The following is a 16,328-nucleotide window of genomic DNA, read 5'->3' as shown; positions in this document are numbered from 1 at the left end:
TGAGATCCATCAGGTCCATATTGAGTTGATCAGAGAGAGGGAAACTGACTCCTAATAACTAGAGTCAGAATGGAGGGGTCACTATGCCTAAACCAGGATACCATCTTACTGATTAACAAAGGATGCGCTTGCTTTTCATTGACAAAAAATGTTCCCACCTGTTTTCCAGTGCTCTGCTCTCTAAACAGCAAAGTGATCACCAATCCAGAGGCTTCTACATGAATATGTTACCAGAGTGTGATGGTTCAGAATGGAGAGATAGGTTTCTTTCAAGCCATGGTGGTGATGTTGATAAACCAGCCCTGCTCTGTTACAAAATGATTCTCAAGTGACTGGAATTTTCTTGTCCCCAGATTAGTCATCTCTGTTCCGCCATCTCTGGTATCCGTGAGTCCCCTTTTTCCATCTTTCTATATGGGCCATTTTCCTACTGCTAATACCACTAAATTTCTGTTGTTTTAAGCCACCTAGTTTGTTGTACTCTGTTAGGCATCTTTAGGAAACTAATAGAGTGTATACATAACATGAAATGTGTATTTGTTGCATCCCGTTTGTAAAATACTGCCTAATTAGGACTTGATGAAAATTGTTTCACAAAAAAATTAGAGATCCAAGTCTTTACACTAGTGAGGTTTAAGTTAATATATACTAGGTAGCTAAAACTTTTAAGTGTAATTCCACCACTCAGATTACTAAAATGTTTCATCTTACAGACAAGATGAACATTTTGTTACATTCCTTATTTAGTGTTTTCCTTTAATTCTGAGAATTCTCGAAAATCAGTCACAGCTGCTATCACTGAGTCATGACAGTTCCATAGAATGTGATTTTTAGAAACCCATTAATTGTAAAGAGAAACAAGACTCTTGGTTATAATTAAATTTAATGTTCTCTCTTTTCTAGACAAAAGGTATTATTTTGAAAAGAATCATGCTACACCAGCTTAAATTTCTTAAAATGAGATCTCAATTCAATGTAGTACATCAGAGCACTAAGAACACTGCAACCTGCTGAGTACAATCAAAGATTCAGAGAAACTACATAAAACACAAGGAAGGAGGGACACTTTCTGTAACAAGGTAGGAGGGAATTTTTAAAGAACACACTTTTAAGAAAAACAAAGAAATCCTAATCACCATAATACATGACATTCTTTTTTATGGTACCCATGTGAAAAAGTTTAAAGCTGTCAAGGTATGTCAGAAGTTTGCAGGAAATGAGCCCATAGTAGGTTTCAAACAGCGTACATTCTTTCCCACTGTTAATTTCCTTCCATGCCAGGGGCATTTCAGCATCTGTAGTTTCTGAGGATGTGAAAATGAACTTAAAGCAACATCTGTTGTATCTGATGTGGCTTTTCCCAGAAAACCTTGAACTGTGTATGGGTATTAGGCCAATGGATTTAGCACAAATTCCTACAAACACATCAGCAGGCACCATAATGGGGACTTCTTTGAAAACTACGTACATCATCCGAGCCACATCTTGGGACATAACAAAGGCCTCACCACTGCAGTAATCTGGGTAGTACTCTTCTGGGTACTCACTGAAAGGGACAAATTCTTGGCTATTAGGGTCTCTGTTGGGTGTATCCTGATGGATGACTCTTCCTACATAGATATCTTCAAGGTGTTCTTTCAGATTGAGGAGGTAGTCTACCAAGCTTGGTAGATTGACAAACATCTCTTCATCAACCTTGAGAATGAACTGGGCGTTAGGGCAGAAAGTCACAGCCCACTGCGTCATGGTGATAATCTTCAGAGTTTGGTTCTCAGCACTGTCCAAGAAGATTCCTTCAATTATATCATTATTCTTTTGGGACTCTTTGTCTATCTCTTGCTGGGCAGTCACCAAAACAGGCATTCCCAAAGCAAACAGTGTGAGAATGGGATGCCCTCGGACACTGGTCATGTTACCCCAGGTTTTCCTGATGAGGTCCCGCCTTGTTCCATTTCCTGGGCTACTGAAGATAAGAGAGAGCAAAAATATGTTCTTCCCTTTACACACCTCCGACTGGCTCAGGATATAGTATTTGGAAAGATTACTTCTTAGGGGCTCCATGTTCAATTTTCTTGCCTTATCCTTAATTTCAAGAACTTTCATATCTATATAAGGCAAAGCATGCAGAAAATATTCTTCCACAAAATCAGCCCCAAAAAGCAAGGCATGAAATAGAATAACATTAAACAGAATGAAACACCACTGGTGAGTCCGAAGTCTGCAGAATGTCACCTAAATAAAAGAACACACATTCAGGCTCCATGTTCAATTTTCTTGCCTTATCCTTAATTTCAAGAACTTTCATATCTATATAAGGCAAAGCATGCAGAAAATATTCTTCCACAAAATCAGCCCCAAAAAGCAAGGCATGAAATAGAATAGCATTAAACAGAATGAAACACCACTGGTGAGTCCGAAGTCTGCAGAATGTCACCTAAATAAAAGAACACACATTCAGGCTCCATCTCCATTTCTGTTTTCGTCCCCACTGAACACTATATGTACCTCTCACAACACTTAGCACTGCACTGTTTTAAGTGTTTATTATTTAGTTCTGTTATCTGTCTCTCCCACTATATCATGGCCCCCTGGACAGCAGGCATCATGAATAAAATGTTGGTTGTTTTCTTGCTTGGAGGAAAGCCTACTTACTATATACAAGGCACTGTGTTAGACACTGGGGAAGCATAGAGAAATCAGACGTAGACACATGGATATAAAGTAACAAGTGCCATTGTGCTAAAAGCCTACAGGAAAATATATGATATTTCTGGAATTGAAGCACTTGGATCAGTTTCTTCTGTAACTACAAAGGTCAAAGGCTGTTTTTCAATGGAGTGGTAGCTTTTGTTGGCCACTGAACAATGGCTACTATCAAACATTTACATTCTTCTAGTATGACTTTTCAATTTAACAATAAATTCTGACATTGTTTTGACAATGTCCCCTAATCCATCTGACGCATCTATCGATATGGGCAGATTTCTGCTATCTGTATAGCACCTCTTCAGAGATCTAGGACATACCTGTGCCAAGCTTACTCCACGTCATCAAAGGAGATGGAAACTTTCCATCTGGAAGAGCATATACAATGTAGTATTGCAATATAACAGAGCCAGGGGACATTGGAGGAATTAAATCTCTATTAATTGGAGCTTCAATCAACAAAGACTCCCCTAATGACACTTACCTCTTCCTGAGCGCTTGCTGGGGGCAAGGCACTGTGCTAAGCACTTTACATGCCTGAACTCATTCAGCCCTGGTAATATCCCTTTCAGATACGTTATCTTCAAACTTAAGCTCAGCATACAGGCAGTATAGGAATTTGCCCAAGATCTCTCAGTGAATAAGAGGGTGAGGTAAGGCCATGATTTGAACTCAAATCTGTCAGATTTCAAAGCTCACTCTTAACCACTAGAGAATCCTGAGTTCCATCTTTTACTTTCCCGTGTCTATTGAATAGGAAAAACCAACAAAGCAAAACAAACTCACAATTATAATCTGAATTTCTTTCCATTTTCTCAGTTCTGATGATTTACACACAGAAGAAACTTCAGCCTACTAAAAGCTTATTTTAATAGATATAAAATGCTTCAAAGATTATAAGAAACTTGCCTGCATGTTGTCTGTGAACGATTTCAGGGCTTTGGAAATTATTGAGTCCAGACAGATGCCAAAGTATGCCCAAATGTATCTCAGGATCACTCAGTCTAACAGCAATTGAGGTACAGTACCTTGTGCCTGAGACTTTAAGGATAAGGTTTCTTGTCAATCAACCTGAGCTTTTGTCCCAGAATACCTGCTGGCTCCATAGGACAGCAAGTGCTGATCATGTTACAGCTAGAGTGAATCCAGAACAAAGACTAGAAAGCAAACCTCTTCAAATGCTTCCAACCTTATTTACCTCTTGAAAATGATCCTGGTGAAGTGCCTGGTGAAATGTGTGTGGGAATTGAAAGAACAGTTAGTTCGCCCATATCATCTCTCCATAGCATCATCACAGAAGGAGTGCATCTCAAGAAAGTAAACAGTTGGAGTAGTTTCTGCTCCCTGGTACCTGCACATGCAACAGATGTGTTAAATATCAAGGGATACTTGTCATCCCTAGTGGGTGCATTTTTTTTCTACCCAAAGAAACTTATGGTGTGGTTTGGTTTATGTCTCATCAAGAAGGATTTTGAATTCCTAGTATAGGCCATGGAAGAACATTCCTAAATAAATTATATGTCATCCATCTACCTTTCCCAGGCAACTTTATCTCAAAATGGAAAACGTGTAGTCCATTTTAGCCTGAATCAGAGAAACTAAGCATTTGATGTTTGCAATTTTCCTATTGCGTGAATGTGTAGGAATTACTCCAAATACCATTTGAGCAGCAAGTTTATGAAAGAAAGAAAGAAGGAAGGAAGGAAGGAAGGAAGGAAAGAAAAAACATCCAGCATATTTATATGTTCCTGTCACATAAGCAGTTGTAATGAACATTCGGTTCCTACGCCAGGCCATATTTCATGTTTTTCTTTTTGCGTGTTGATCTTCCTACCTGCCATTCATAGCAGTTTTTGTAGTTATTTGGCTAGGAATAATTCATTACATTTTAAAGTTGGCTATGTTTTCTCAACAATCATTGTGCAATCTTGGAGATTTTTACAAAGTGGGAATATATATCCTAAAAAAATTCAAATGAAAGGGAATTTTTACATATACTAAATTGAATGGTTACACAGGTGTTGGATTTAATTAAATACAAATTCAATTTTGCAATTTTCATTTTTTAATGAGCCATAAATTTTGCTCCTGGATAGCCTCTGGGCTTAAACCTAGACAATTTGGTTTCTTTGTCCATGAGAGGTTGAAACAATGTTGTCTCTGGGGCAGCTCCATCTGGAATTTTCAGTTTCATTCATCAGACTCCTACCATCCTGGGGTTGAGACCATTTGCTGCAAATAGATAGGGGTGCCTGGTTTTCTTGATTACCTTAGCACTGCCTTTTCTTTCATAAAGGTTATCCAATCTGTGTACCCATGTCTTCCTAAATTTTCTTGTAATGTTGTCATCAGTCACTCTCTGGCTTCGAAGTTCACAGAGGCTTCCTGTTGCCTACCGAATCAAATCTGCTCTCTTGAGACCTTTCTGGACGCCATACTTAGTTTCCACCACACAGAATCAACTTTTTATTTCCCATGTTTCAAGTACCCTAGATGTGCTCTACCACTAACTGGACATACGGGTGCCTTATTGTCTATATAAATGTTATGTCTATACGTTGTTTGACTTTGGACACCTCTCTTAAATTCTCCCTCTCTCCTCCGTAAAGTAAGCATAATAAGAAAAAGTGCCGCACAGTCGGTGCAAGATCAGATTGGATGACGGACATAAACCTGCGGGACAAATCCGTGTGTACAGCCTGGAAGTAAACTTTGGTTCACGTGCCACAACTCTAAGCGGACCTACGCATGCTCCGCCTCCCTCTACGCTCCTCAGCTCTCCCACTTCCCCTTTAAGGCGGGGCCGGAAGTGTAGCCGCGTCCGCCGGGCGCCGCGGGTGGAGGGGCGCGCCGAGATGACGTAGGCAGCACCGGAAGCCGCTCCCCTGTGAGGCTGCGGACCCGAGCGGCGGCCGCAGGTCCAGGTCTGTATGTGAGGCGGGCCCGGGTCGGGGAGGGGGTTGCCTGGCGCCCGCGCCTCTGCTGACCCGCCGCGCCTCGGGCTGTTTGTCTTTCTCTTCCTGCAGGCGCCATGGCTGCGGAGCGGACCCGGCCGCTGCGAGGCTCTGGCGGCCCGAGCGCGCCTAGTCGGTGTGAGCCCGGCGCGAGGTCCCGGGCCCCGGGGCGCTCGCTCAGGTCAGTGCCGCGCGGAACACGGCTCCGGGAGCAGGGGACCCGGGAGCGACGAACGGGTTGAAGGGATCTGGTGTTGATTTTAGAGATGGGAGAATTGAGTTTCGGAGTGACTGCTTCCTAGTGCCTCAGTTTCCTTAGCTGCGAAATGAGTTAACAGTCATGTCCCAGGGCTGCCATGAGTTTGAAAGATGATGAAGTGTGGAGAGGTGGTTTATGAAGTATAAAGCGCTGTACTAATGTGAGGGACTGCGCCATAATTGTGGGTATGCCATGGAAACAGGTGTGTATGTGTAGTGCTGTTTGCAATAAAGATAACAAGGTTAATGCTGAATAATGATGGTAATCGGCATTTCTTGTAGGCTTACAGTGTGCGGGTACTGTGCTAAACGTTTTAAGTGCATTATCTTGTTTATTCCTCTTAAAAACCCTTGTAGGGTTACCTGTTCGTGGTTACCTTTTATAAGTGAGGAAACTGGGCTTGAGATCGGTGAAGCGATTTGCCCAGGGTCACCCAGCAACAAGTGGTGTTGCAGAGCCCTTATTTTAGAAACACTATTTGTATTCTTTCAAAGCTTTTAAAAATTCATCTTAAAACTGAAGGCGGATTTACATAGAACGGATATTCACACGGTTTTAAATTCATAAAGGGACCCTCATCCCTATTCCTCAGCCCTCCAGCATTCTCTGGAAGCAACCAGTGTTACTAGCTTCTTGAATATTCAGAATATAAGTATGTAAGTTCATTTAGATAAGTTCAGAGCCTCTGTACTCTTAAACTGCTGGCTATACTTAATAAGAAAAGAGAGGGAAGATGAAGCCAAGGGCAACAAGTGTCTTGCTTTCTCTCTTGATTAGGCCGGGTCCTGAGGGAGGAGAGGAAAATGCATTCATCATGTTTAATCGAGAATGTTGTATCTTTAGTAAGACCTGGGAGTATAGGTTTGGTTTGGTTTTGGTTTTGGAGGGTGGGGGCTGGGAAAGATGTTGCACCTGCTCCTTCCTGTGGGACCCTGGGACAGTCACTCCACCTTTGGGGCCATAAATTTCCTCATTTATTAGTTAAGAGCAATTCTGATACCTTCCACGAGGTTGTGAAAATCAAGTGAGGTAATATCTATAAGTAGTACTTTAGTCTGTCAAACCAGTACAAAGATGAGAGTTGCCTAAGGGAACATAGGGAGTTAATGGCAGAACCAGAGACCAAACCCAGGTCTCCCATCTCCCAGTTTAGGAATCTTTTCATCATCCACCTCTTTCAGAGGTTTGTGCTTGTTACTATTGAGGGCAGAAGGGCAAGCTTGATGTTTAGTCTTAAGTGAGGGGGAAAAAAAGGACGAGACACCATGGAGTGTGGAGAGGGTGGAGAGAAAATGCACCTGGTGGGGAAATCATAGCCTCAAGTCAGTAACTGCCCTTAATTATAAAATTAAATTCCCAGTAAGTTTGAGCACTTGAGTTTTTTGGTCTGTATATTTTAAGCCATCTTAAGATAAACTGTGGTAATGTCATAGGGTTGAAAGGGATGTTAGTGGAGCTTTCCTGCCAGGTATTCATAGTAATAAAACTTACAAGGGCTCTGTGCTAGGCATGTCCCTACTCTGGTCCTGATTCTCACAGCCCTCAAGGTGAGCTAGCTTCCATTTTACAGATGACAAAACGGAAGCTTAGAAGTTAGTTGAACATGTCCATGATCACAGAGGAAGTGGCTGAATCAATAAAAGTTTGACTGCTCCAAAGCATTTTCATTTACCTCATTCTGCCTCTGTATCCAGCTGTCCTTGACCATTCCCAGTAATGGGAAGCTCACCACTCCGGAGGCAGCTGTTCCATTATTGGAAAGCTCTGGTGTTTTAAAAGCTCCTCCTTCAGTTGAATTGAAATCCCACTTCCTGAAGTTTTCCCCGTGGGACCTTTGCTGCCAGTACATGATATTCCTAGAGGCTCTCTAAGAGTTCAGTTTAGACCTGTGACCTTAAGAAAGTTCTCTCCAGAGTCAGTTCAATTTTTTAGAGAAACAAAAGCTGATTTTTTTTTAATAGTGCATTCTGCAAAGTTAATGGGGCCTGCTTTATTTTAAAAAGATGCCTTTTTCATGACAGTGAGAGATGAAGAACTGGAAAAGAGTGTCCCGTAAAGGGTTCAGTAGCTTAAAGGGCAATTTCTAATGTAAGAGTGGGAAGAAAAATTCTTATTAGGAGTTAGGAGAGTGTATAAATATCAGAAATGGCTGGGTTTTTAAAGGTGCTCGTTGGAAAACTCGTCCCATAATCTCTGTAGTGTCACGGGTACATTGATTTGGCATGCTGTATGATGTCTCTTAGTTATTTGGTAATGATATTGTTTTCATGGGTATTATAAATTTGCGTTGTGTCCATTTAAATGACAGTTCATCTTACATAAATGTCAGCGTTTCTGTGATGGACCTGTGGCATACCGTGTGTGTGTGGCGGTGCAGGTGAGATAGAGGAAGCCCCCCTGCTTCTTCACTGTAAAAAATGATGCCTGGGCAGATGTTTTGGTTGTTTTTAATTGGCCAGTATTAACTAATTAGCTGTTATGACATTTTGTGAATGTCCACAGAAACTTTTTTTTTGTCTTGCTGTGAATGATTTTTTTAAAGTAAAACTTTTCCAGAAATTTTATAGATAAAAGGTTGTTAGGATACAGAAAAAGGAGGAGGCTTGTTATTTTGGTTTTTTGTTTGTTTGTTTTGTTTTGTTTTTTGGCTGCGCCGAGTGGCTCGTGGGATCTTAGTTCCCCGACCAGGGATCGAACCCAGGCCTTTGGCAGTGAAAGCGCAGAGTCCTAACCACTCGACTGCCAGGGAAGTCCCAGGAGGCTTGTTATCTTGTGTTAAGTTGATAAAACTTTTGGTGAAATCATCGTTTTTTCGCAGCCAAGTAAATCCTTAAATTAATAAATCCTACCTAGCCCAAACCCTGAGGGTTAAAGTCCATTCACTGTTCAAAAATATTAGACAACAGATGATGTGATTGGAAGAGGTTTATTTGCTTTGACTGATTTTTGTCTAATAACATTCCCACCAAATTTGATATTGGGAAATTAATGAAAATGATTTTTACATACCTTAACATTAACAAAGTTGGACAATTAGATCTGGATATTTGTGTAAACCTTGATCTAGGTGACATATATGGAAAGGAGTTTATTTTCCTCTTCTAACTTAATTTGGACATAAGGTTTTTTTTTAAATAAATTTATTTATTTTATTTATTTATTTTTGGCTGAATTAGGTCTTTGTTGCTTCGTGCAGGCTTTCTCTGGTTGCGGCGAGCGGGGGCTTCTCTTCGTTGTGGTGCGAGGGCTTCTCACTGCGGTGGCTTTTCTTGTTGCAGAGCATGGGCTCTAGGCACACGGGCTTCAGTAGTTGTGGCTCGCAGGCTCTGGAGCGCAGGCTCAGTAGTTGTGGCGTACAGGCTTAGTTGCTTCTGGCATGTGGGATCTTCCCGGACCAGGGCTTGAACCCTTGTCCCCTGCATTGGCAGGCGGATTCTTAACCACTGTGCCACCAGGGAAGCCCTTAATTTGGACATAAAGTTTTTAAATTAGTGTGATAATCTGATGGGAAACTGAGGGATCAGATTAGAAGGAAAGTTTTTGTTCTTTTTTTTAATCATTGAAATGTTTCAACATATGAAAATAGAATTAAAAACCTCCATGTACCCATCACCCAGCACTAATATCTACCAACATGGCCTATCTTGGGAAAGATGGTTTTTATGTGATTTGCTTTATTTTTTGTTCTCTTCCTGTTAGTTTAGTCCCCTTGTTAAGAGTGTGTTGACACCTTGACATAGTATGTTTTGCTGGATACTTGTAAATTTTTTTTGTTGTATTTAGCCCTAAAGGGGAAGGTGGTACATAATCAGGCTCAGTGCTCCCAGATTCTATCACCAGGTTGCAGTTCTGGTGGTAGCTGGCTTCAGAGAGAGACACTTGGTGTGTTTAGAAGCGTACTGATCTTGAGAGCACTGGCTTTCAGTCTGCTCTGTTGGCTATAGGCAAATCACTTACCTTCTCTGACCTGCAGCTTCCTCATCGGCAAAGTGAAGATGATGGTCCCTTTCTTTGGGTGTTTTTTAAGCATCAGAGTTACTAATTTGTCTTATTTGTGCAGGCTTCCAGGACCCTCATGGCTCTGTGGGGGTACATGAGGTTAAGAGTTGTCACCAGCTCATATGAGGCTTATAAAAACAGACTATGTAAGGCCAGATAAGGCCTTTGGTAATTCACGTTATAACAGGCAGTGCCATAAAGGAAGTGGAAGAACCAGAATACATGAGCCGTATAACTTACTGCATCTGCTTATCTTTCTTCCCCAAACCTTTTTGCCTGAATATCTATTGCAAAAGCCAGTAGTCAGTTCTGTGATTCTAGTAACAGGTCACGTTGTACCTAGCATGATGACCAATGTCTCAAATTACTGCTCCGGAGACTTGTTTTCTGGTTGTCACATCCTTGTGCTTATTTTTGTGATTTTAGTGCCCAAATGGAGTGTATTAAGGAAATGGTATTATGATGGTTTTGATGGGGGTTCCATTGTATAGAATACACTGTTTCATAAGGAATGAATACTCTGTAAATCTTTTACTGTGGAGTTGCATGTAGCATGTGCTAGACTCCAAAAGGAGCAAATCACGCACACACCAGCATAAATTTCATTGAGTTATGTTTTGAGGTCATGATTTGTTAAAGTATGATTTCACAAATGTATTTTCTTTTGTGTGCATGGAAAATTTTCAGATAAATACAGTGTATTAACTGTAAAGTTGTGATGTAACTGAGCATAATGTTGTAATGCCAAGTTTTTTACACTAATTTTTAATACTTCATTTGTTAGCAGTCTTGCTTGAACGGTCATTTTGAGCAGAACTAATACAATATTTTGATGTGCCACAGGTAAATTTTTCCATAACCTTATGGAGAGAAAGGACTTTGAGACATGGCTTGATAACATTTCTGTTACATTTCTTTCTCTGACGGACTTGCAGAAAAATGAAACTCTGGATCACCTGATTAGTCTGAGTGGGGCAGTCCAGCTCAGGCATCTCTCCAATAACCTGGAGACTCTCCTCAAGCGGGACTTCCTCAAACTCCTTCCCCTGGAGCTCAGTTTTTATTTGTTAAAATGGCTCGATCCTCAGACTTTACTCACATGCTGCCTCGTCTCTAAACAGTGGAATAAGGTGATAAGTGCCTGTACAGAGGTGTGGCAGACTGCCTGTAAAAATTTGGGCTGGCAGATAGATGATTCTGTTCAGGATGCTTTGCACTGGAAGAAGGTTTATTTGAAGGCTATTTTGAGAATGAAGCAACTGGAGGACCATGAAGCCTTTGAGACCTCATCATTAATTGGACACAGTGCCAGAGTGTATGCACTTTACTACAAAGATGGACTCCTCTGTACAGGTAAGAGAGCCTGGAACTTTTTTTTTGCATTTCATAGAGTGTAGTCTTACAAATAGAACAAAATACTCCTCAGGCTTGAGAATGGCAATTGTTAATTATATAAGATATCTATAATGGCATTATCCCTCCATCCCTGACTGGTTTTTTTCCTCTTTATCCTTTTTCACTCTGAGAAGACAATTATTTTTATAAAATTTTATGAGAAGAAAGCTCCAGACATTTTTTTAAACGTGATGTGTGTCAGAAAGCTCTACTTGTTTCTGTGCTTTTCTTCCATGTACAGGCCTCCATGTTGGGGTTTTTTTTTTTTTTTTTTATCAGCTATGATTTTAGGGGAAAAAACAGTAGAAAAGTTGCAAATAGGTCATTTTGGAAGAATTATGTAACCTCTCTGTGTTTGTTCCCTTGTCTGTAAAATATGGAAAAGGAGATATTTCTGTCTTGCTCTAAGATCCTGTGATGAGAAGAATTAGAAGAGTTTGGGCATGGGAATGAAGACAGTTGGGTATTTTAAAACTAAGCAAGTAGTTAGGTAACTTTTTATAACAAATGTAGTCATTAAAATTAGAATTATGTGTATCTTCCAATTATAATGGGCATGTGTTTCTACGTGTGATTATAATTAGTGCCTATGTTTTAGGCAATACATTTGGATAGGTGTTGTAAATAATTCTCAAGCAAAGTTTAGAATGGCTCTAGGCAGTTCTTAACCAATGATAGCAATGCCTATTCATTTCCATCATATATAATATATATAGTATAGGGATACTCCATGTTCTGGATGATTAGAAATCATCCAGGATGATTTCTAATAAACACTTGAGTATTACCTAAATTACATAGTTGTCATTTTTAATAGTATATACTGTTCCTTTGTGTAAATATATCATAATTATTTAGCTATTTCCATATTATGCATATTCAGGTTCTTTCTATTTTTATGAATATTTTTGTTTGCATTATTTTTTCCCCTTGAATTATTTATTTGGGGCAGAAGCCTCAGAGTAGAATCACAAGATCCAGACTATGAATAATTTTCTAGCTCCTCTTAAATGTCCTTTCCAGATATATTGGACTGATGCTATGCCCACAGCAAAGTCTAAAGTAACCTGCTTCTCCCTCAGAGTCCTACCAGACTCAGTTTTAATATTTTTAATAATTAAGAGAGGTATGATTTCTCAATATTGTTTTAAAATGGCATTTCTTTATTCATTGAGGATGTACATTTTCTCACGTGGTGACATTCTCTGAAATGCTAGACACTTTGTCAGTTTTATAAAATAAACATTAAATTTAAGGCATTTCATGGTTTTGTTTGTTTGCCATCCTGAAATTACTCTGTGCTTACATTATTTTACCTGTCCTATAAAAAGCCTGATTACTGGAACAACATCATTTGTTCTTTTACACTTTGATGTACTTTTCCAGCTGTGGTGATGGCTTTTCAATATCCTTTTCATGTCATGATCACCGGCAGGTAATTTTTTTTTAAAGATTAAGGTGCCGTATTGCCTTTGAGCTTGGCATTTATTCACACTTGGGTCAATACTGGCAGTTGACTCGTTTTCAGAACCAATTCCAGCTCTTTTTTTTTTTTTTAATTTCTTGTTAAACTTCGCATTTAAAATGCCGTAAAACCTGTTACTTGGCACAGAAGTAAATGGAATACATTCACTGAATTCCTTAACTACCTAGACAGTTAATATCTGCAGATAACTGTGGCCCCAACCCTGCACTTTAAGATTATTCTCCAGGTGGGTCTATATGCTATGTTATTTTTAGTATGATTAAATTCACCAGGTTGGCATATGGAAAATTATGCTTTGTTTATTGAAAATGATCCAAAGCATTAGTTTAAAGCAGCATTCCTGGGACTGTTACTAGTGAGAAATATTTGTTAATAGAATTAAACATGTGTTTGTATCACTTTGTTACTTAAGAGCTTGTATTTTCACTGTGGTTGAATTGGGAAATTCTGAATTTGGCAATAAATTTACAGTGACTCTCAGATTAGCCCTTAAGCAAGCAATAAAACAGTATTACCAAAAAGATCGATAATGCTAAAAATTAACATGGTATGGATTGAATGAGGTAGTTATTCTGCTTATTTCTGAAATGGTAAGAAAGGAAACTACTGTGCTTTGTGCTGTTCAGTAGGTATTTATTTATAAAATGCCTACTGTGTGACAGACTGTGTGAGGACATGCATAGCTGAATTAGAGCAGTTCTTTCTGCAGAGAACGTACACACCGGGATCAGGAAGGTAACCTGATTAAGTAAAAGTCTCCGTGTGAACTGTGGCTAATAAGAAAACACTGGAGTGGATAGCTGCTGCTCCACTGTAGTAAATTATTGCCATGTGGGATTCAGGCTCAGAGTTGTCAGATCTGACTTTTCAAGAGAAGCCCCAAGTCTAAATTTTTGTGAAATACCCTCGTTTTTTAAAAAGTATTAATTTTTAAGTATTATTCAGAGTTTTAAAATATTGTGGTTGGTTCATATTCAACCTATAAGTGGCTGTGTTGTAACCTCTGGCTTAACATTCGAATGGGAAAAATGAGAGCTATAAAAGAGGTATGATCAAATGTTATATTTAACTAGGCTTACTGTGATGAACATTTCACAGTATATACAGATACCAAATATTACATTACACACCTGGAATTAATGTTATATGTCAATTATATCTTAATTAAAAGAGAGACCAACCAAAAAAGTGATACTGTTGAATTATATGAGGGAATAAAATTATATAATTGTTCAGAAGAAGGAAAGATTTCTTCCATTTGGGAAAGTAGAACAGTGTTTATGTTGGGTCTTGAAGAATGTATAGATTTTTGGAGAGTTGAGATACACAGGGCTTTCCAATAGGAATTTCAGCATTCGAAAGGGCCAAGCATGAAGCATGGAGGATGAAAATAAAGAAAACCCATATTGGCTGAAATCTTAGAATATAATTAGGGAGAGACTCCTAGAGTATAATCTGAAGAAATAGGCTTGGGCTGTGTTTTCACAAGGCTAGAATGCCAGGAACATGTATTTGGACAGTTTTCTATAAACTATGAAAGATTTTTGAGCAGAAAACGGGCAGAGTTCAGAGCTTTCCATTTCAGATAAACTAGTGTTTCTTGTTTCTGTCAGACCCAGGTCCTCTTTTGATGACATATTTTGCAGTACTCTCCTATCATGAAGTAAAAATCATGGAAGTAACTTATCTATAAGTACACATTTTAAAAATCAATATAATACCCAAACTTTGATCCAGAGGAGAAATTTAAAGTAATACATATTGAACACGTGCTCAAGCGTGGCTTAGAAGGTGGTAATCAGATGTTTACACCTATGTGTACTGTTACTGTGAACATGACAGCTGTGAATGCAGAATGTTGTGTTTGTGTCACAGATATCATCTGTGACACCATCTTTTCAAATGGTGAAAGACTCTTAGCAGAGTTCCCAGGAAAGTACGTCGTTCCTCAATTTATCTGGTAGTTACACTCATAGAAAATTAGGTATACAGTTAAACTGCTAATACTCTTTGTAAAACAGATTTTAGGTTCAGTCAGATAACTAAGATTTTCACTTACAAATATCTGGCAGAACCTTACGGAATGTCATACAGAATACAGATTATTTTTGTGCTCTGCAAACATTGCAGGATGTCCAGCATTCCTGGACTCTGCCCAGTAGATGCCAGTAATGTCCTCTCATTGTGACAGTGAAGCCACCCTAGAAATTTCTGAGGTGTTCCCCCTAGGAGATGATACTAATTCTGTTGATACCCTTTGACATAGACACATCTTGCGCTTGCAATTTAAATGACTAGTCTTGCAGTTTAGATGAGCTTAAAAAGGTCTAGATATAGGATAGTAAGGGTAGAGATTTTTAAAAGTAGCAGTTGCAGAGAAGAGCAGCTATTGAAATAGAATTGACAGGATTTGGCAATGAATCGGGTATGTGGTAAGGAATAGGGAGATTTCAAAAATGGCTGAAGGCTTCTAGCTGCGTGTATAACTGGGAAGATAGTAGTAGTAGTAAAAGAATAGAAAATGAAGGGATAAATTCAAGAGGTTAGATGGAATTCAATTTGGGATGAACTGAATTCAGTTGGACGTCTAAGTGGAGATTCCCACGGTATCTGGAAATGCTGGGTGAGAGCTTTGGAGAGTGCTCAGGGCTAGAGAGAATGATTTAGGAGTTAGTCACATCACAGCTATGGCTGTAAGTGAAATTTTAAAAGGAGATGGAGAGAGGAGAAGATAGAGCATAGGGGGATCCTTTGAGTGTGTACTCAGAGAAAGGGGAGAGGTAAAGAAACAAGGGTAATGAAGAGAGTTTCAAGAAGGAGAATGAAAGTTGCCTGACTTGAAGAGGCACTGGTAAATGTTTATTCAGTTGCTTAACAGAGTCAAATAACTCAGAGGGGTGGTTTGAGAGCTGAGATCTGATTCTACCAGTTAAATATTTAAACTTAACTTGATAAGATAGCTTACTCTGTTTGGGTTACGGCTCATTTTTCTGCTTACCTTTGTTACATTACCCATCTCTGTAATTTTTATATCAAAGATTGTTTTCTGAGTTGAGAGGGCTTTTCCCCCCCTTTTATATAATGAAAAATAGTCTACATTTAGTCCCCTTTCACTTTCCTCTACACTGTATCATTTACAACCTCTTTACCCAACCTGATTGTTTTCTGATGTTTATTAGGGTGTAAAACTGAATGGCCTCATGTTTTCCTATATAAACTAGTTTAAATAATTAATTTAGATAATCTCCTTCCCTTTTTTTATCAGATTGTGGTAAAGTATATGATTTATCATTTTAACCATTTTAAGTGCATTGTTGTGCAGGCATCACCACCATCTATCTCCAGAACTTTCAGCATCTTCCCGAACTGAAACTGTACTCATTAATCAATGACACCCTATTCCCTCCTCTGCAGCCCCTGGCAACCACCATTCTACTTTCTGTCTCTGAATTTGACTACTCTAGGTACCTAGAGTAAGTGGAATCATATATTATTTTTTTTTTTCTGACTGGATTGCTTCAATTAGAAT

The 16,328-nt window shown here is 39.3% G+C and overlaps 2 protein-coding genes across 3 annotated transcripts in view; one reads left to right on the top strand and one right to left on the bottom strand.

Moving 5' to 3' along the window:
• Window positions 1–1,000: 1,000 nt before the first annotated feature.
• Window positions 1,001–2,118, bottom strand: B3GALT9 (beta-1,3-galactosyltransferase 9). Its single transcript, XM_024762131.1, has one exon. It carries the CDS (start codon window positions 2,101–2,103, stop codon window positions 1,129–1,131), a length of 975 nt encoding a protein of 324 aa, XP_024617899.1. The 5' UTR covers window positions 2,104–2,118; the 3' UTR covers window positions 1,001–1,128.
• A 3,447-nt stretch (window positions 2,119–5,565) lies between these two features.
• FBXW2 (F-box and WD repeat domain containing 2) overlaps window positions 5,566–16,328 on the top strand; it is a 32,394-nt gene continuing 21,631 nt past the window's right edge. Inside the window, exons 1-3 of one of the 2 annotated variants that reach the window (XM_024762188.1) lie at window positions 5,566–5,630; window positions 5,733–5,841; window positions 10,762–11,271. In XM_024762188.1, coding sequence (XP_024617956.1) covers window positions 10,782–11,271 — 490 coding nt within the window. In that variant the 5' untranslated portion in view covers window positions 5,566–5,630; window positions 5,733–5,841; window positions 10,762–10,781. Of the gene's footprint in view, window positions 5,631–5,732; window positions 5,842–5,882; window positions 6,122–10,761; window positions 11,272–16,328 lie in introns of those variants that run through there. The other variant, XM_024762189.1, reaches the window with a different exon arrangement.

Source organism: Neophocaena asiaeorientalis, unplaced genomic scaffold (genome assembly GCF_003031525.2).
Source record: "Neophocaena asiaeorientalis asiaeorientalis breed wild unplaced genomic scaffold, Neophocaena_asiaeorientalis_V1.1 scaffold78, whole genome shotgun sequence".
Classification (NCBI taxonomy): domain Eukaryota; kingdom Metazoa; phylum Chordata; class Mammalia; order Artiodactyla; family Phocoenidae; genus Neophocaena; species Neophocaena asiaeorientalis.
This window is presented reverse-complemented; position numbering and strand designations above follow the sequence as displayed.